This window comes from Ovis aries, chromosome 10 (assembly GCF_016772045.2).
Source record: "Ovis aries strain OAR_USU_Benz2616 breed Rambouillet chromosome 10, ARS-UI_Ramb_v3.0, whole genome shotgun sequence".
Classification (NCBI taxonomy): Eukaryota; Metazoa; Chordata; class Mammalia; order Artiodactyla; family Bovidae; genus Ovis; species Ovis aries.
In genome coordinates this window covers 25,657,480-25,679,563 of record NC_056063.1, presented here as the reverse complement: position 1 = coordinate 25,679,563, position 22,084 = coordinate 25,657,480, and the positions used below count along the sequence as shown (strand labels likewise).

The 22,084-nt window shown below is 41.6% G+C and overlaps 1 protein-coding gene across 4 annotated transcripts in view; it reads right to left on the bottom strand.

The window, feature by feature from the left end:
* DCLK1 (doublecortin like kinase 1) overlaps positions 1-22,084 on the bottom strand; it is a 350,076-nt gene that overhangs the window by 305,251 nt on the left and 22,741 nt on the right. For all 4 annotated transcript variants that reach the window (XM_012184574.4, XM_042255148.2, XM_012184573.4 and 1 more), the window contains exon 3: positions 15,043-15,389. In XM_012184574.4, coding sequence (XP_012039964.1) covers positions 15,043-15,389 — 347 coding nt within the window. The remainder of the gene's footprint in view (positions 1-15,042; positions 15,390-22,084) is intronic.

The window sequence follows — 22,084 nt, the reverse complement described above, 5'->3', positions numbered from 1 at the left end:
AGTCCATAGGGCTGCAAAGAGTTGGGCACGTCTGAGCACACTTCCTGCTGCTGCTAAGTCGTTTCAGTCCTGTCAGACTCTGTGCGACCCCATAGACGGCAGCCCACCAGGCTCCAGCATCCCTGGGATTCTCCAGGCAAGAGCACTGGAGTGGGTTGCCATTTCCTTCTCCAATGCATGAACCTGAAGTCGCTCAGTCGTGTCCAACTCTTCACGACCCCATGGACTGCAGCCTACCAGGCTCCTCAGTCCATGGCATTTTCCAGGCAAGAGTACTGGAGTGGTGTGCCATCGCCTTCTCCGAACACTTACTATGAACATACAAACATAAGAAAGCAAGTTTCTCTAGCAGTGAATTGAGGGGGTCCTAAAGGGATCCTTCTGCTTAGGACGCCATTGTGAGGAATTCTTCCAAGTCTTCCCCCACCCCACCACCCAACAGGAGAAAACTGACATCATCCCAACTCCTGGCACAAGCCCATGCTCCATGGATGTCTGCTAATCTAACAAATCTATGAAAACTTGGATATTCTCAATGTGAGAGGGCATTTGAATTAAACAGTTAAAGCAGGACCATTTCAATAGAATCCACGTGAAACTCTTGGTCCAATTTGGCAAAATCCAAAGCGACTCTGCGGATAGCCTGCCCATCTAACAGACACTGGCACAGACCTCTGTTTCTATGACAACGATCAATCATGGGCACCATGCAATAAAATAATGGGATTCGGTTCGACTTCCTCCATTTGAAAGTATCTCAGAGGCATCAATATACAATACTGTTAGATTTTCTCTTGTCCTATAAAATTAAATAACTGTTGCCAACTGCAAAAAAAAAAAACAACAAAGTTTAATACATGGACACACTTTTTAAATACACAGTGGCTGAATCTGCCAATTTGAGATGAAATGCAAACAAAGTGGAAAACATTTTGCTATAAAAGAAAATGACATTCCCAACCAAAAAAAAAAGGCCAACATGCCCTCTTTTCTTTTCCCAGCAAACCAATCCCAGAAAAGGCCTGAGAAATACACAATTTTATTTTTTTCCATGGGCCATAGCATCAACCAGTGACAAAAACGAATCTTCTACTGCTTCTCCGTGGCCCACTTATTTCCAGAGCTTATTATTTTCTTTCCCCATTTGGAGCTTTAACTCCAGAGATAAGAGTTGACCTTCCCGTTCAAAAAAGTTTCCTGATGATGGGCTCCCTGGACGTTGTGTGGCTGTTCGCAAAGCCATGTCTGCCCTAAGTGGTGTGCAGTCAAGGGCAGCTGACAGATGAATTAAGTAAAATATGTCTCCCCAGTCTCTTGGCCTCCCAGGCTGCATTGGAAGAAAATAACTCTAGTTCTGATTACTAGGTGATCACTTCACACCAGCTTACCCCATCCATTGTGGTGGTTCTCAACAGCTGGGTCTGTGATACCAAAGACCCTTGGCCACTAAATTCCTAGGTATGCTAGCTAGAAATTTTTTCCAAAAGTTGTCCCTCCATTTCCGGCATGCATTAAAAATGCCCCTGTATTCTTCTGGACATTTTCCATATTGAGAAATTTCTCATGTGTAGGGACTCACCCTACATCACTTAATGACTTCCAAGCATCCGCATGGAAGCTACCCAGAAGGACCATGAGGAAAATATTAAATGTGTTCAGCCCATGAAGAGAAGCACACATAGGGACTCTGCAGCAACCATGTACATTAAACCCTCCATCAGGATCTGCATTTCCACGGTGATCGTTCAGTCTCCCCTGCATCTCTTAACTTTCATTTATTCTCCAAACAGGAAGTCATCCATCGTCTACACACAGGCAGGCAGCCCACCGAGGCCAGACTGCAGGGGGCACTCACTTCACAAATGGACTGGCTGCTACCCAGAACTCTGCTGATAGCAATCATACCTTGCCACGTGATGTTAATACTGACACTGAGAGGATGCATATAAAACTGCTAAGTCAGCTAAAATGAATGTCCATCTACTGAGTAATAGCCTGGGTGTTTCAGCTTTAGGTCTTCAGATTCGGATGCTTTGTTCATACTGTCCGGTCACCTGAGCCATGTCCTTCCAGCTTTCATGTGAACGTGAGTCCCATGAGGATACTGTTTCGATTCAGCAGTAGGTCTTGGATGGGGCCTGAGTGTTTGCATTTCTACAGGCTCTCTGGTGGCATTGCTGCTGCCATCCTCTAAACACTCCTGGTAACAAGGTTTTAAAGAACACAAGCAACACCGGTGATGTGGGTTCGATCCCTGGGTCAGATCCCCTGGAGGAGGGTATGGCACCCCACTCCAGTTTCTTGCCTGGAGAACCCCACGGCCAGAGGAGGCTGGCGGGGTCGCAAAGAGTAGGACATGACTGAGTGACTGACACACGGGGCACACAACTGAGGAGACAGAAGGACTCTCTACAGCCTGTCCTTTTGTATAACTAGTTACTAGCTCCCACAGCATTACTGTGAAACACCACCAGTCTCCCCTCTCTCTTTTTTTTTTCAAGATAATGCTTACCTTGAATTGTTTTCTTTCCAGGAGACTTATTTTAAATAAAATATTGATTTTATCTTTCTACCTTGCTAAGATAAGTTTAGTTTATGGTTTTCCAAGGAGAGAAAAAGAGAGAATAGGAAGATCTCTCATAGGGACACTCTTAGTCCTATAATTATGTGATTCTACGTACCAGAATGTGAGCCATGAGCTAAAATCAAGAAACATCATTTTATAAACATTAAGCATCTAATAAGGGTAGCATGCTGCAGTCCACGGGGTTGCAAAGAGTTGGACATGACTGAGCAACTGAACCGCAACTAAAAGGGTGGCACTGTCTCCTTTCTCCAGGACGCTCTGGTCTCACCCAAGCTCAGATCTGTAACACAAGCAGATGGAACACAGGCAGAGAATTTCTGGTGTTGTTCCCTCAGGGAGACGCTCATAAAGGATCCTGGTGACTGAGCTCCAACTGACCTAAAAAGCCTGAATGATCTCGTATTTATGAAACAATAGGACACTTTTTTAATCAGACAGGTTTTGAAATGTGATGTTAAGTTTTTTTCCAAGAAGTGTCTAGGCAGGGCGGCTGGATTCTGAGATACTTTAACCTCCAATGACCAATTACACTGAACAACAATTCCAGAGTCACGACTCCACAGAATGTCTGCCTCTCAATCTGACTTTGGAACCCTGTAACTCGGCCGTAAGTCAGAACCCAGCTGGGAGATGGTCCGCTGATGAATTACCAGAGAAGAAAGCACCGTGGAGAACTTGCCTTCCAAGGATCTTACACTGGGCAAGAAAATACCACAGTTAGAGGAGGAACGGGTTCAAGACACCTTCTCACATGAATGTACACAAATTAAAGACACCAAATTGGATTCGGGGTAGGAACTGAATTATATTTTAAGGAAAAAGCAAAAATCATGACAAATTTTCAACAAGAGCCATCTTGTCAATGAGACTGTAGGTCATTTTAATTTATCTTAATATTCTCCCACTTGCTCCAAAATTCTTTACAACAATCGTACCTTGATCTTACCATGGAAAAAAGCCAATTAGAACATAAATCTCCCATCTGTCCTTTGTTTCCATGGCATGTTGTTTACAACACAGTTCATATTTAAAATCAGATTTTTAAAGTTCCATTTAATTTCTGAAACTGTCTCCTTTTATTTAATTTAGTTTCCAGGATTTAAACTAATCAGAAAAATCTGCTGCGACATATTGTACTCAGCCCCGCGAATGCCCTTGAACACTGCAGGTTTGCGTCTGTGCAGTAATTGGGCCAGATGCTCTTCAAGCCAGTCTCTTATTGGCCTATCACCAACTTTGAAATCCACAGAATGTATTGATTAGCTCTTCTCTTTATGCTCTGGACGGACAAGGCGATGTCAGGAAGGTTTCAAGCAATTTTCCAGACTCAGACAGTGAAAATTTTTGAGCAGAGTATCTATTGTTTCCCCATGTAATAAAAGTCCTTTCAATAGAGAAAATGCTCTAAAATTAGCAGATGAGTTTTTGTCTAATTATCCTAGAGTCTTTAATGAAGCAGGTGTCGGAGCTAGAAAACAAGAGCCGTGATGAGCCCCTTACAATCTGTGGTTTCAGTGCAGACGGCAGCACCAACCTTGAGTGCTAAACAGAAGCACAGCCCGGGTGAGCGCTCAGGTCCTAAATGGCCAGGATCTGTGCCCTGCAGAACACTGGATGCAATGAGCTAACACCAAAGGGGTAGGTCATGGCAAACTGGCCAAAGGTCTAGTCATTCAGTCATTTCTTGAGCAAGCATTTACCAGGGCAGGCCCTAGAGATTCAGAGGCTGACAGGGCACCTTCCCTACCCTCATCCTATAAGTTCTGAAATGAGAGGTGGGCACCTCAACTGCCAACAGGACAGTGTCATCAAGAATTGTGGAGCTGTCTATAATGGACTGATGGAGCCCCTGGAGAGGGAGCTGTCAGTTCTACATGGGGAAATCAGGAAATGTTTAGACAAGGCCACCTTTGAAATAATCTTGAGAAATAATCAGGTTCTTGCTTTTCAGAGCTGTGGTGATGATTCAATGTGATGGACAGACATGCAACAAGTAGCCCATGGCACTGGGCATGGGGAAGGTGTTCAGCCAATGACAGCAATAATAATGTAAATATTACTGTATGAGTGTAGTGGTTTGTGAGTAAGTTTAATAACGCACAATTAAAGAAGAAAGGAAAGAATATAATATCTAGGCTACACTCACAATTGATTGACAGTAAATGGAAGGATAAAAATAGAACAGTTAGTAGTTTAGTTACAGCACAGATAATGGAAACAATGCAAAATCATCAATTCTACATCAACAATATTATACAACTGTAAGTGTCCTGTGCTTTTAAGAAAGCCTGGAATTTGAAGACAGCAGGCAGAAGGGCTGAATATTAATAGCTATATAGGACTTACCTTATGTCAAGCTAGGGCTTTATGTATTAATACCTATTTCTCAATTATCCCACCAATATTATGAGGCATGCTGTTTTTATTGCCATTTTAAAGAGCAAATTGAGATTCTGAGAGTTTAATTGACTTGACAAAGGCCACACAGGTAATGCATGATAAGTCAGGATTGGATCTTACAAGCATCTCAATTCCAATTCTATGCTCTTTTCTTTATATTGGGTTGACCAAAAAGTTCCTTATGTTTTTATCCATAAAATGGCTTTAGCAGCACTTGTGAAGTGAAAGTGTTAGTCATTCAGTAGTGTCCAACTCTTTGCAAACCCCGTGGACTACAGCCCGCCAGGCTCCTCTGTCCATGGAATTCTCTCCAGGCAAGAAGACTGGAGTGGGTCTCCATTTCCTCCTCCAGGGGATCTCCCCGACTCAGGGGTCGAATCTGGGTCTCCCGCACTGCAGGCAGGCGGACTCTTTACTGTCTGAGCTACCAGGGAAGCTTAGTTGTCTTTAACTTCATTCAAAACAATTTTTTAGATTGTACTATGGCAGCTGTCATACAGGCATGCATTTTAAAAAATATTACCAGAACTGGCAAATTTTTGCGTAGCCATTTGAATATTGAAGATGGAAGAAAAAAGCAACATTTTCAGCATATCATGCTTTATTATTTTAAGAAAGGTAAAAATGCAACTGAAATGCAAAAAGATTTGTGCAGTGTCTGGAGAAGATGCTGTGACTGATGAACATGTCAAAAGTGGTTGGCCAAGTTTCTTGCTGGAGATTTCTCGATGGACGACGCTCCAGTTGCATAGACCAGTGGAATTTGACGACAATCCAATTGAGACATTAAATGAGAACAATCAACGTTATACTATGTGGGAGATAGCCAACATACTCAAAATATCCAAGTCAAGCACAGAAAATCACTTGCATCAGCTTGGGTATGTTCATCTCTTTGATATTTTGGTTCCACATAAGTTAAGCAGAAAAAAAAAAAACATATTTTGCATGTGATATTCTCTACTGAAATGTAACAAGAATGTTCTGTTTTTAAAACAAATTGTGATGGGCAATGAAAAGTGTAAACTGTACAATAACGTGGAATGGAAGAGATGGTGGGGCAAGCAAAATGAACCACCACCAACCACACCAAAGGCCACCCAGAAAAGGTGATGTTGTGTATAGGGTGGACTGGAAGAGAGTCCTGTAATACGAGCTCCTTCTAGAAAAACCAAAGGATTCATTCCAACAAGTACCGCTCCCAATTAGCCTAACTGAAAGCAGCACTCAATGAAAAGCATCTGGAATTAGTCAACAAAAAATGCATAATCTCCCATCAGGATAACCAAGACCGCATGTTTCTTTGACAACCAGGCAAAAACTGTCACAGCTTGGCTGGGAAGTTCTGATTCTTCCACCATATTCACCAGACATTGCACCTTTGGATTTCCACTTATTTCGGTCTTTACAGAATTCTCTTATATGGAAAAAAAATTCAATTCCCTGGAAGACTGTAAAAAGGAACCTGGAACAGTTCTTTGCTCAAAAAGATAAAAATTTTTGGGAAGATGGAATTATGAAGTAGCCTGAAAAATGGCAGAAGGTAGTGGAACAAAATGGTGAATACGTTGTTCAATAAAGTTCTTGGTGAAAATGAAAAATGTGTCTTTTTATTTTTACTTAAAAACCAAAGGAACTTTTTGGCCAACACCATGGAGCATTTTCATGTGAACAGACACATTTACAAAGGTAGATATGATAAGTAATTATTATTAAAGGGTAATTTTATTTCTTAAAGCAAGTTTTTCTTTGTTATTCATTTCTCAAATATTTATTTATTCATTTATTTGGCAGCATCAGGTCCTAGCCGTGGCCTGTGGGACCCTTTTTAGTTGCAGTGTTCGAGCTCTCAATTGTGGCATGTGGGATCTAGTTATCTGACCAAGGATGGAATCTGGGCCCCCTGTTGCAGGTCCTAGACCAAAAAGGAAGTCCCTAAAGGGTAATTTTAAATAATGAGTTCCCTCAACACATTCAAAATGTAATTGTTTTCCAAAAACAAAAAACAATTTACCTTTAGCTTTTCAGGGTTATAAACTACCACTAGCAGAGTACCTAAGGCAATGCTAACCTTGTCACACATTATTTCATTTAATCCTCACAATAACTTATACAGCAGGCATTACCATCAGTCCCATTATGCAGATGAGAAAACAGAGGAGTATCAGAGAATTAAACTTCCCAGTGGGAGGGCACAGTTCACTGTGACCAGCAGTACAAGGCAGACCTGACCACAAGACGGTCAGTTTAGAACTGTGTGTTTGATATGAGTCTACAAAAACTAATGTTTCTCTTCTATATTATACCACTGCATATACCTACACTTACATGACATATGCAATATGCAAGCAAATTCCCTCATTACAAGTAAATTCAATATATACTACAGGATTTTTAACTAACCACTAAAGTTTCTCATCTAGGCCTGGAAGGAAGGTTTCCAAGCCTGCATGAGAAACTGGATCAAGCTGGATTTTTCAGACTGAAATCTGAGCTCAGGCCCAGCTGATGTGAAAATCCAAGTGCCTTCCCTCATTCCAACATGCTCCCTCAGGGCTGAGGAAGCTCACGGGCCAACTCAGACTCCCAGACACTGCAAAAGCAGAAGTCAGCATAGGTGATCCCAAAGGCCCCTCCCCGACTTGCCAAAGTGCCCCCAACATACCCAGCACCCCCACGGGAGGGAGGGCTTCAGCACATCTTCAGTTCAACAGGGGGCCACTGAGGAACTGGAATTCATTTGACAGCAAACTGGAATTCCGTTTCCAGAAAACTGACTTTTGCCCAGACCAACTGAAGCCTTAAAATATACACCACAGCAGGCACCCATAATTAATTACACCATCAGAGCAGCTAAGAATGGAAGACAAGGACTTAACTCTTTCCAACTTGGGGGAACTAAAAGTTATACAAGGAGAGATGTAGCTTATAAATCCCGTAAAGTAAGTGAAGTCCAAATCACTCAGTCGTGTCCGACTCTTGCAAACCCATGGACTGCAGCCCGCCAGGCTCCTCTGTCCATGGGATTCTCCAGGCAAGAATACTGGAAAATCAACAAAAGGTATGGAGCCTAAAAAAAAGCACACTCCATTCTGGACACTTTAATTCCCTAATGAAGTATCACAATGATTCTTAAGCTCCTTTTTCTGTGAAAACAGTTAAGATTTTCCAGCAGTTCAGACCTCTGCCAAGTCATAAGGATGTCTCAATGCGTGCTCTGACTTTTTACAGGAAATTTTAATTTGACATTGTAATAAGCTAAAATATTTGTATCAACTGTTTTTTTTTTAACATCATTTGTGGAAACAAAATACTAAAAGGTATTACATTTACTTTCATGCCACAGATGGCATCTTTCCTGGTGGTTCAGATGGTAAAGCATCTGCCTACAATGCGGAAGACCTGGGTTTGATCCCTGGGATGGGAAGATTCCCCGGAGAAGGAAATGGCAAACCACTCCAGAACTCTTGCCTGAAAATCCCATGGACAGAGGAGCCTGGCAGGCTACAGTCCATGAGGTCGCAAAGAGTCGGACACGACTGAGCAACTTCACTTTCATACCACAGATAATATACCAAATCATAACAGTAAAAAAATCTATATATCAAGGATGAGGGTTTAAATATGCTTAAGAAACTTAGAGCTGTCACAGAAGTTTTAACTTAGAAGAAAAAAAAATTGCTATTATAAACACCACCAGATGAATCTCCGTTTCCAGTCCAACCAAATCCTTTCACATCCTAAATTTGTTGCTTTTCATTCAGAAACCTTTGGTTTTCACATCTTCTAGGCTCATTAGTTGCTACAGCCAAGGTCAGATGTGGTAATAATGTATACCACTTTTTTTACTAATGACTTGTACAGAGAAGAACTATTCTAAGTCTCTAAACTCAAGAGTGAATCAAATATTTTTTCCTTCAGATTAGAATTAGGTATTAAAAACCAAAAGGGAAAAAAAAAAACAAAGACCACTTTGGAATTTCTAACTGATCGATTCTTATTGATGATATTACCATTTCCTGAATTCCAATAAACTCATATACTAACTACCTAAAATAAATGGCAGTGAATATTATGACTTTATAAGCATCTTTGGGGCTTTACATTTGTAGCAGGTGAGGGGATAAATGATCAAAAGATACAGAAAAGACACATTATTGACAGCAACTGGGATTTCCTTTACAAGGCTTTGGGTAGAATACTTCGGTCCACCCTGACCCCAGCCAATTCATACATTGAAATTTAACCACTAAGGTGATTCAACTGGGAGGGGAAATGCTTGGGGAAGTGATTAGGTCATGTGGCAGAAGCCCTCATGAACTGGGTTAGTGCCCTTTTATAAAAGGACCCCACAGAGCTCTCAGCCCCTTTTAAACATATAAGAACACTGCAAAACCAGAAAAGTAGCTCCTATCAGAACAAACATGCTGGAACCTTGATACTGGACTTTCAGCCTGCAAAACTGGGAGAGATAGACTTATTTTGTATAGAAGTCATCCAGTCCATGGTAGCTGGTTATTACAGCCCTAATGGACTAAAAGAGGAGCTACGATGTCTGCTCTCAGCTTACCATCTAAATCGGTTTATGAGCACCTCTACTTCAGCTGTTGGTCCAATGTTTTCCATATTAGGAGAAAAATAAGTTATTTGCTCACTCCAGCAATGGCGGATTTTACAAAGTGCATGACCTATGTGAAATGCCTATAAGATAAAAATACAATATCCCTGAGTAAATTTTTCCTCTGATACTAAATTATATTGTTATTCTATGTAGATCTTCAATGTCAAAGAGTAGATAAGATGGGAATGTGCATATATCTCCTACTTGAAGAGCAATCTGGTTTCTCATGACCATATTTCAGTGGGGAGAGGAGATCACTGGGAAGAGCCTTATCTATGATCTGTACAGGATAAATTGCTGCTTAGGCACTAGCTGTTCTAAGCCTCTCAGTTGTTTACGTTTCTAAGCCAGAATCCAGTAATCACAGATGTCGAAGACTTAGCAGTTCAAGACAGCCTGATTAGCTGTTCCAAGAAAGGAATCGGGAGACATGCAAGTGCATCTTTTCAGCAAAGCATGTACGTTTCGGGCTTATTTTAATCACTTAAAAATTAGTCACACTTCAAACGACCTCTGGCTTCCCACTTGGCGCTAGCGGTAAAGAACTCACCTGCCAATCCAGGTGACATGAGACACGGGTTCAGTCTCTGGGTTGGGAAGATCCCCTGGGGGAGGGCATGGCAACACACTCCAGGATTCTTGCCTGGAGAATCCCATGGACAGAGGAGCCTGGCGGGCTACAGTTCCATCTGGTCACAAAGAGTCGGACACAACTGAAGCAACCTAGCACACAACACACAAATGACCTCTGGAAGTAGCTGCCCAGCAGGATGAGAGAATAACCCACGGAAGAATCCCAACATCCAGACCCTGCAAGACTCATGCAGCCTGAATATGGAGAAAAGGGATGTGATTTTAACCTTCAACTAGAAAATGCCCTCCGTCCTTCTTTGGGAGCCCTTAATCAGTGCCCAGATAAATAAGGCATGACTGAAAGTAAGATGCAACACCATCTCTGACCTCCCCAGCTAGGCCAGAAAAAGTGCCTGATCACCTGGTTAGCAGAGACCCCCTAAAAGGTGTGTGGAGGGGGTGGCGAGGTTGTGGGGACCTTTAATTGGAGCTTCTATGCCTCTGGATAAAGAATGGAGCTGAAATAATTAGAAAAGGTTCACTCACAAACAGGCTGCTCGTGAACCACAACAGCCATCCAGGGAAACTGCAGCTTTCTGCAGAATGCCTTCTACACAGGACAGCATTTCCAATATGCTGATCTCCTGATCTCAGCCAAAAAACCTCAAAAAAGCACTGCACAGTGAACTCATGAAAAATGAAAGTGTAAGTCTCACAGCTGTTTTTGACTCTTTGCATCCCCATAGACTGTAGCCCCACCAGGCTCCTCCATCCATGGAATTCTCCAGGCAAGAATACTGGTATGGGTAGCCATTCCCTTCTCCAGGGGATCTTCCCAACCCAGGGATCGAACCCCGGTCTCCTGCATTGTAGGCAGATTCTTTACTGTCTGAGCCAATGAACTCATAGGCTAGGGCTTAAAGCAAAGCCAAGAGGCTGATGTGCAAGGAGATCAAGTGAGAAGGCCACGTGGTCCATACCTGTCAGTGCCCATCCCTGAGTACCAGCCAGCACAGGCTCCCCCGTTCCACAGTCAGAAATCCCAGAGTCCCCAGTTTCCTTCCCACAAATTCACTTGTAGGCTGCCTGACGGCAATCTGAAAAGCCGTTCCTGCTTGTGTATCTTCCCCTCTACCCATTATCCAAAGCACTCAAAGTATTAATTATTTAAACAATTCTATTTCCTTGCTACAAAAAAAAAGAAAAAAAACAAAACAAAACAAACCTTTAAAAGCTTTACTGGGCATTGGGTTTTGATACAAAACCCAATACTATTTAAAAAAAAAGGCAGACAAGCGATCTTAAGGGTGATGCCCCATGGACAGCATGTGGTCCCCAATGCCACGGTGGGCAGGGTGAGACCCTGGCAGCACAGAGTGCCACCCTACTGTGTCAGAGCATCACGTCACAGGAAGGCTTGGAGGGAAGTGCTTTTTTTCTCAGAGGCTTATCAAGCCGTGGTCACAGCCTTGACTGTTAGAGAATCCCTCCCACAAAGGGAGGGGGGAGATCTGCTTCCGGGGGCAGATTCTCTTTTGAACAAAAAAGATTCTAAAGACTCCTAGGGTCCATGAGGAAGGAAGCTTTGTTCCTACTGGGAACCCAAGCACAAAGTCTTTATACTCTTTCACTCTTTCCACTTTATCATCCGATTCCTTTGCAGCTTTTCACTGCTCCTGCTTTGAAGAGAACATGCCTCAACAGAGGCAAGGCCACAATGGTGACCGGAATCAGCCCTGCGAGAAAAGAGCTAGATACGACAGTCAGCAGGACGACTGAAGCGGGGAAAATTCGTAACAGAAAACTTTCAGATGATATCCCTTGTACAGATTCCTCACTTGGACATTCGTTTTCAGTACACTTGCATCTATCATCTGCTGTGCTTCAGTGGCCGTGAGGGCAAGCTCTGGAGAGAAACCAGTTCAAATCCCAGCTCTACCATTTATATCTGTCCGGTCTTGGACCTGTTTTTTATTAACAAGTTTTGTGCCTTAATGGCCTAATCTGTTAAATGGGGATAATAACTGAGTTGTTAGCAGTAAACATGTCAAATGCATGCAGAGCATTTAGAACAATGTTCAATAAAACTAGGGTTGCTATCCTGATGGGCTTCCCAGGTGGCCCAGTGGGAAAGAACCCACCTGCAATGCAGGAGATGTGGGTTTGATTCCTGGGTCGGGAAGATTCCCCTGGAGAAGGAAATGGCAACTCACTTCACTATTCTCTCCTGGAAAATCTCATGGACAGGAGCCTGGAGGGCTACAGTCCACAGGGTTGCAAAGAGTTGGACATGAGTGAGCATGCATACATGTTATTACTATAGTTCAAAACAGCTTTCACTTATTTATCAGAGTTGATCCCACCAGCACTCTGTGAAACAGAGGTGATCCTTTTATCCATGTTTTACTGATGAATATAGTGAGGCTGAGCTAAGCGATTTGCTAAAAAATCTGTGGCTGAACCAGGATTTGAATTCTGGTCTTTTAACATTAAACTTTGGATTCTTTCCCATTATTTACATGTAAACTACAGCAAAAACGGAAACCCAGCAGGACCCAGCAGGGCCTTCCAGGAAGAGACTCCCATGTCCCCTGCCTCTTGCTTTTAGAAAAGCTTTAGTCTCTTAGGTCTTCCCCAAGTTTCCAAACAGAATTTAATCAGAGAAGTGACAAAACGCAGAAACAAAGGAAAGCAGTCATGCAAGACAAAAGAAGAATAATTTAGCCGTAAAACAATGTCATAAACCTTTAATCCCTCTTCAAAGACTATAGATGATATCCTAAACCATATTCCTGAGTTGGTTTGCAGACACTAAAGATCCCACCTAATTGAAGAAGTTAACCTGCAAACTTACCACCAGCACACAGACCCCAGACCAATCGCAACCAGAAAGTTGATGACATTAGCTTCCAAAATACCAACTTGTTACTTACCACCAACCAATTAGAGGGGTGTACAGGAGCTGATCACACACCGTGAGAACCTCTCCCTTACTTTGCCTTTAAAAACACTTCCCTAAAAGCCATGAGGGCATTGGGGTCTTTTGAGCATGAGCTGCCTATTCTCCTCGCTTTGCCCTGAAATAAACGCTACACTTCCCTTCACCACAAGCTGGTGTCAGTAGATCGTCTTTGCTTCACATCGGGAGATCAGACCTACATTTGGTGCGTTAACAAAATAGCTATTACAAAATACAGACACCAGACAAAAATCCTAAAAAGATGAAGGCTAATGAGAACATCATGATATCTCTTCTACGAATTCATTCTTGGAATAAACGCTCAGTTGATGGCAAAATTTAGCATAAATAATTAAAGCTGATTTTTTTGACTCAGTGTGTAACAAATTGGAACCCAAAAGTTCTGAAGCAGGAGGAGAGGAGAAAGATTTATCAATTACGTATTTTTTGCTGTAAATTTTATTTTTATGAAAACAGGTAAACTCCAATGTTGAAAAAAATCACCAAAATGCAGATCTTCAAGACAGTTGAGTAATTCATTACAAAGGGAAGGGATTAAGTGTTTAAATGTGAACCTTGCCATCTTACTGCTGCTATAATTTACAAGGCAGCCACGGACTTTTTGATCCCTGATATATGGTGACATTCAGGCTACACCTATCTAGATCTAGACGACTGGAGATTTTCTAAGATTCCTTACCCACATGACACGTAGGGTAAGTTTTATGAGACAAGCAGAAGACTGGTGAATATAAATGAACAACTGGCAGATCTTCCTTTTTCTCCTAATGAATTTATAATTTAGAGCATCTGAATGGATCCCTAGGGGAGTAATCTTTTCATGACTAACACTCTCTAGTATTTGCATCTATTTCTAATTCATCAAGTTTGAATGTGTTCGCCTTCAAGAACTTGGAAGAGTCTATTTAATAAGATCAATCTTTTAATTTATGAATCTAGTTTTGACTTTTACTATGTACTCTTTATACAAATCATTTTAATTATATCTCAATTTATAAAATGCATATGGACAGATCCATGATAAAAACTAAATTTCAAGTAAAGATAGTGTACTGAAAATTGTAATCTGAAACAAAAAGACGCTGGTAAACTTTGAACGATCAACACATTTCTCGGTGCGTATGTCATATATCAGTGTTCTTTATTCAGCTCACCATCACGGTTCTGTCAAATCCTTGCAAAAGTCCACACAAGCCTTCCTTTAAGTTCACCTGAACAATGCACATTAACATGTCCATTCACCCAAATCGACCGATGTACATTCCACAGCTAAAGAAACCCCTCTTTCATTTGAATCCAGGAAGTATGTTTTCAATAAAAGATGTATAATATTCTAGAAATATGCCTCTTAAGAGCCATCCAGATGGAAATATTTCATTCCTTAGATATGTACCCAGAAATAAATGAACTGTAAATAAATCTTGCTTATGAACATTACTGAAACATAAAACTATGAAATATCATTGAGGTCACAGAAAGGACTTGGGTTTTTCTCTACTGGTCAGAGTTCACCTCTACACTTCAGTCCTACTCGCGGTGATGATAAAGACATGACTACACACCGAACTGAACTCAGATGGCTGAGAAAGCACCACCAGGTTAAGCAATTAATCCTAGGAAAAGTAGAAATCTCTGAGTAACCATTTAAGCTTCGGAGGTCTGTATTTGTACTTGATTACTAAGGTAATCCTGTGTTAACTCTATCCTTGAACTGGCTGGAGGACAACAGCTATGTATCTGCTGACTAGATGACTCAAGCCCATCAGTATCAGTAGAATGTACATCTCGGGTCCCCACTCGATGCCACAGAAACCCCCCAACTCCCTGGATCTTGCCCATAAAGTCAAGGCCATACCACTGTCGCCCCCCACCACCACTTACCTGCTTCCCATCCAGGGTGTAGAGACGTTTCACGACTCCCGAGTCCAGCTTGATGGCGTCAGTGATGTCGGTAAGAACCTGCTCAAAGGAGTGAGCGGTCTTCTTGTTGAGGAGAATCCGGACAGCTTTCCGTGGCTTCACCCCACTTCTGATGATGGTGACCAGCTTGGGCCGAATGAAATCCTTATTCTCCCGCACCTCCGAAGGGCTCCCTTTGGCAGTGGCCAGAGAGGACACCGCCCGCGAAGCCGAGGTGGTCTTGACATTCACCGACCAGTTGGGGTTCACGTTCTTGGTGTATTCCAGCTTCTTGAAGGGTTCGATTGAGCCACACACATAACTCTCTCCTAAGGAGGAGAGGGACATATTGAAATTTACACTCAGCTAAACTCTTTCCCTTTGTCCCACTCTCTGAATTTTCCTGTTCTCTTGATACTTGGAAGTGATCATGACTTGTGACTTTTTAAACAATGGGAGTATGATTAATAATTAATGAAAAAGGATTTCTGACTTCTAATCTAGCTCTGTCAGCAACAGATTGGTATTCAAGGGGGGAGAAATTATCTTTTCTCCCTCTCTTCATCTTCAGTTTGGTGACAGAAATATTGATGTTGAATAGCCCTTGGAGACACATGAAATTGAATTCAAGATAGAAAGTATTTGGGGGGATTTAGGTAAATTTATGTTAGGAGAAAGCATCAAAATCAGAGGAACCAACATTTGCCACCTGAGATCATTTAAAAACAGAAAATGGATCAGAAAACTGCTTCTAAAAATAGCTGTGTAATTTATAAGTTTGATGGGAGTGTTTGCTTAACATTTTGTAAAGTTAAGTAAAATTCCAATAGCAAGCAGAACATCTCCGTTCCTTTTCTTCCATCTTCACAGAGCCATGCACAGTGATCCACACATGTCATACTTGTTTACAGATAAAACATTTTGAGGGTGGTCAACATACAAGCTTTATAAAGTGATTTTAAAATAATTATAGAAGATGAAAAAGATCTGAGGATCTAACATACAGCATGGTGACTGCACTTGATAACACTTTGCAAACCCACGGACTATACAGTCCATGGAATTCTCCAGGCCAGAATACTGGAGTGGGTAGCCGTTCCCTTCTCCAGGGGATTTTCCCAGCCCGGGGATCGAACCCAGGTCTCCTGCACTGCAGGCGGATTCTTTAGCAGCCAAGGCACCAGGAAAGCTCAAGAACACTGGAGTGGGTAGCCGATTCTTTCTCTAGCGGATCTTCCTGACCCAGGAATCGAATCGGGGTCTCCTGCATTGTGGGTGGATTCTTTACCAGGTGAGCTACCAGGGAAGCCTCAACACCATATAGTACAATCAAAATTCAATAAGAGAACAGAACTTCAAAGTTCACACTAAGAAAAATATTTGAGGTGACGAATGTGTAAATTAGATAGGAGGAATCCTTCACATACATATACACACATATGTGTGTGTATATATATAATTTATATATATATATACACACATGTAAAACTGTCATAAGGTACACTGTATATATCTTACAATTTCGTCAATCATAACCCAACAAAGCTGAAAAAATTAATGTATAAAGTTAAATTTTTATTAAAAATTATTCCTTAACAGAGACTCATTTAATGAAGATACTCAAACATGTTTTTTTTTTTTTTGACAGGGTCTTCTACTGCCTTGTTTGCTAATATATACCCAGCACACAGGACAGACCAGTGCCTGGCACCTTGGGGTACCCGATGTTTGTTTAATGAATAAAAGAACTATGGACACTCAGACTATTAAATAGATATGGATCACATAAAAAGTTAACACACATACCAAGCAATGACCAATTATAAAATGACTAATTCTACATATATTTTCATAAACTTAGGTCAAAGCATTTTGAAATTAAAATGGCCTTTTTTCTGGGTAAGTCTTTGTACCTGGGAATATGTAAAAATGCTAAAAAGCCTTCCTAATTGCAGGTAAAGTAAGCTAGGACTAATCCTACACAGCCCATTTACTTTTATCTAAATCCTTGTCCTATTTTTAAATTAACAGTGCAAGCATCCAAGGCCATGGAATAGGTATTCACATAAAAATAACTGAACCAGTGTTTCAAAAATAGAAAAGCACAATTATGCATGTTATCAAACATTTACTTTGCTCCAATATGTGTTTATGCATTATGTCTCACTAGTAGTGGTACAAATAGTGCAAATTTAGTAAACCACGTTTCTAGCCACTGAGCATTGGAAAAGGCAATGGCAACCCACTCCAGCGTTCTTGCCTGGAGAATCCCAGGGACGGGGGAGCCTGGTGGGCTGCAGTCCATGGGGTCACTAAGAGTCAGACATGACTGATGCGACTTCACTTTCACTTTTCACTTTCATGCATTGGAGAAGGAAATGGCAACCCCCTCCAGTGTTCTTGCCTGGAGAATCTCAGGGCCGGGGGAGCCTGGGAGGCTGCTGTCTCTGGGGTCGCACAGAGTCGGACACAACTGAAGCGACTTAGCAGCAGCAGCAGCAGTCACTGAGTCGATTGTTACTGGCTCCAACTATGCTCTTCTCAAAATCTATGTGGATATCATGGAGAAGGAGATGGCAAACCAGTCCAGTATTCTTACCTGGGAAATCTCATGGACAGAGGAACCTGGCTGACTACAGTTCATGGGGGCACAAAGAGTCAGACACAACTTAGCAACTAAAACAACAAAGACGTGGCTATCAACACCACCTCTATGGAGGCTGCCACAAGACCACTGTTTCTGCAGGCTTGGTGGAGAGACACCGTGAATGTCACGCTGGGAAGGGAACTGGAACTCTAGGCTGGGGACCTGGCCTCCCAGCATGTGACTCGGGCATGTCCGTGCCCTAGTCTTCTCAGCGGGAACCTGTCCACCAGGCAGGTGAAGGCTATGCTAGTGGCCACTTTCATCTCACCAGGTTTTAGTGACAATCAAGTTAGACAGGAAAGGTCAAAGTGACCTCAAATGCAAGACTGCTACACAAGTGAGATCACCCGAGGCTGCGCTACACTGACTGTGCAGGAAGCAGGTATTATACCGTACGGTGCTCGTTGTTGCTATGGTCACCAGTAGACACAGCCTGCGAGCCATCTCAGTGTGAGGATACCCCAAGGGCACCCCAACAAGGCACACAGGCCTCAGCTTACAAAATCAGTCTTTGCAGGAATTCTGTGCTAATTGCAGATATGAAATTACCTGATTGTTCGTAGGGTCATGTATTAAGCTAATAATTAAAAGCAAAACAAAAGGGGACTTCCTTGGTGGTCCAGTGGTTAGGACTCTGCTCTTCCAATGCAGGGGCTGCAGGTTTGATCCCCGCCAGGGGAACTAAGATACCACATACCATACAGTGCAGTCAAATTAAAAAAAAAAAAATCAAAACAAAAATATGGAATGGTTTACATTTCAACAAAGGATAATTTTTAACTTTAGAAAAAAAAATGTTAAAAGGAAGTATTCACATAATAGTATGGAATGGATGTTTTGAAAGAGAAAATAAATACTTTTTTTTTTTTACACCTTCTTAAACAAAGCACTTGGAAAATTTCTGAAAGCATGGCAACTTTGAGAAGGTAATGCTGAAGGAAGGCAGATGCAGATGCAGAGAATGGATTTGTGGGCACAGTCTGGGAGGGAGACAGTGGGGTGAATGGAGAAAGTAGCATCGACACACACACACTCTCAGGTGTAAGATGGACAGCTGGTGAGAAGCTGCTGTAGAGCACAGGGAGCCCAGTCTGTGATGACCTAGAAGGACAGGAAGGCGGAGAGGAGGGAGGCTAGGGAAGGAGAGGATGTATGTAAAACTATGGCTGCTTTGCGCTGCTTTATGGAGGAAACCAACACAACATTGCAAAACAAAAAAAAATTTTAAAGAAAGTAACGCTGGCTTGGTTCAAGTAACAACATTGAGAGGAAACTTGTGTTTAACCGGTGCTGTCACTCTGGGGCTTCTCTGGCTCATCAAAGACTGGAATAAAATCTTGGGAAAGTGTGTGAGACAAGAACAAAGACGAAAGAAGAAAGTGACAGCTAAAGGGAGAGAAAGCAGTGAGCACCAAACTCAAAGTCACACAGTATCCATCGATGTCATTTAGAATCTATTTCAAGATTCAGGAATTCAGGAAATGCCAAGATGGGTTTCTGTGTATTAATAAGCTTCTATTAAATTATACAAATAGATTTATATTAAATTTACTTGACTCACATTTTGGCTCCTTTTATTTTAATCATAACTCCAAACTTCTCCCCAATAGAAGACATAGCCTCTGTCACAATGCAGTTAAATTAACTTTGAGTGTGCCTTCTGATTTTGTAAAATAAATAAAAAAAAAAGCTTTTTAATTAATGTATTAATATCATTGATAATGGGAAATTAACAAATGCAATTGTTCTGAACAGGCAAAACAGTCTTGATTTGATTAAATGGCTTTGGATAGCCAGGGTTTAATCTCTTCCTTAACTGGGAATAGTCAAGAGATTCTAAGGAAGAGATTTAATCTCTTCTTTAACTGGGAATAGAGTCAAGATTATATTTCTTGATTAGAGAATCATCAACAGCTTTAGTTTAAGACCTAACATAAGGTATGTGTGTTAAAGGCCATTCAAAAATAGCAAGGTATTGGGGTGTCTGTACGTTTTTGAATTATGGTTTTCTCTGACTGTATCCCAGGAATGGGATACATACACCTCAACGTTCATGGCAGCACCATTTACAATAGCCAAGACAAGGAAGCAAACTAAATGTCCATCAACAGATGAATGAATTTAAAAAAATGTAGTATATTTACCCAATGGGATACTACTCAGCCATAAGAAAGAATGAAATAATGCCATCTGCAGCGACATGAATGGACATAGAGATTATCACACTAAGTAAGCCAGAGAGACAAAATGTTAGTTGCTCAGTCACCACCAACTCTTTGTGGCCCCACAGACTGAAGCCTGCCAGGCTCCTGTGGCCAAGGAATTTTCCAGGAAGAAAACTGGAGTGGGTAGCCATTTCCTTCTCCAGGGAATCTTTCTGACTCAGGGATCAACCCTGGGTCTCCTGCACTGCAGGTAGGTGAGCCACCAGAAAAGACCCAGAGAGAAAAAGACACATATCATATCATACCACTTATATATGAAATCTAAAAAAAAAAAAAAAAGATACAAATGAAGTTAAATACAAAACAGAAATAGAAGCACAGATATCAAAAAGAAACTTGTTATTATCAAGGCAGAAAGAGGTAGGGAGGGATAAATTAGGAGTTTGGGATTAACACATACACACATTCAGTTCAGGTGCTCAGTTGTGTCTAACTCTTTGCGATCACATGGACTGCAGCACGCCAGGCTTCCCTGTCCATCACCAACTCCTGGACCTTGTTCAAAATCATGTCCATCAAGTTGGTGATGCTATAGAACCATCTCATCCTCTGCTGTCCCCTTTTCCTCCCACCTTCAATCTTTCCCAGCATCAGGGTCTTCTCTAATGAGTCAGTTCTTCACATCAGGTGCCCAAAGTATTGGAGCTTCAGCTTCAGCATCAGTCCTTCCAATGAATATTCAGGACTGATTTCCTTTAGGATTGACTGGTTTGATTTCCTTGCAGTCCAAGGGACTCTCAAGAATCTTCTCCAACACCACAGTTCAAAAGCATCAATTCTTTGGCCCTCAGTTTTCTTTACAGTCCAACTCTCACATTCATACATGACTACTGGAAAAACCATAGCTTTGACTAGACAGATCTTTGATGGCAAAGTAACGTCTCTGCTTATTAACATGCTGTCTAGGTTAGTCATAGCTTTTCTTCCAAGGAGCAAGTGTCTTTTAATTTCATGGTGCAGTCACCATCTGCAGTGATTTTGGAGCTCCCCAAAATAAAGTCTCTCACTGTTTCTATTTTCCTCATCTATTTGCCACGAAGTGATGGGACCAGATTCCATGATCTTTGTTTTTTGAATGTTGAGTTTTAGGCAAGCTTTTTCACTCTCCTCTTTCATTTCATCAAGAGGCTTTTCAGTTCCTCTTTGCTTTCTGCCATAAGGATGCTACCATCTGCGTATCTGAGGTTATTGATATTTCTCCTGGCAATCTTGATTCCAGCTTGTGCTTCATCCAGCCTGGCATTTTGCATGATGTACTCTGCATAGAAGCTAAATAAGCAGGGTGACAATATACAGCTTTCATGTACATCCTTCCCAATTTGGAACCACTCTGTTGTTCTATGTCCGGTTCTAGCTATTGCTTCTTGACCTGCATACAGATTTCTCAGGAGGCAGGTCAGGTGGTCTGGTATTTCCATCTCTTTCAAAATTTTCCACAGTTTCTTGTGATCCACACAGTCAAAGGCTTTGATAATCAATAAAATAGAAGTACATGTTTTTCTGGTATTCTCTTGCTTTTTCTGTGATGTTGGCAATTTGATGTCTGGTTCATCTGCCTTTTCCAAATCCAGCTTGAATATCTGCAAGTTCATAGTTCACGTACTGTTGAAGCCAGACTTGGAGAATTTTGAGCATTACTTTGCTAGCGTGTAGGATAAGTGCAACTGTGCAATAGTTTGAACATTCATTGGCATTGCCTTTCTTTGGGCTTGGAATGAAAACTGACATTTTTCAGTCCTGTTGGCACTGCTGAGTTTTCCAAATTTGCTGGCATATTGAGTGCAACACTTTCACAGCATCATCTTTTAGGATATGAAATAGCTCAACTGGAATTCCATCAACTCCACTAGCTTTGTTTGTAGTGATACTTCCTAAGGCCCACTTGACTTCACATTCCAGGATGTCTGGCTCTAGGTGAGCGATCGTACCATCGTGGTTATCTGGGTCATGAAGATCTTTTTGTACAGCTCTTCTGTGTATTCTTGCCACCTCTTCTTAATATCTTCTACTTCTGTTAGGTCCATACCATTTCTGTCCTTTACTGAGCCCATCTTTGCATGAAATGTTCCCTTGGTATCTCTAATCTTTAAGAGATCTCTAGTCTTTCCCATTCTATTGTTTTCCTCTATTTCTTTGCATTGATCACTGAGGA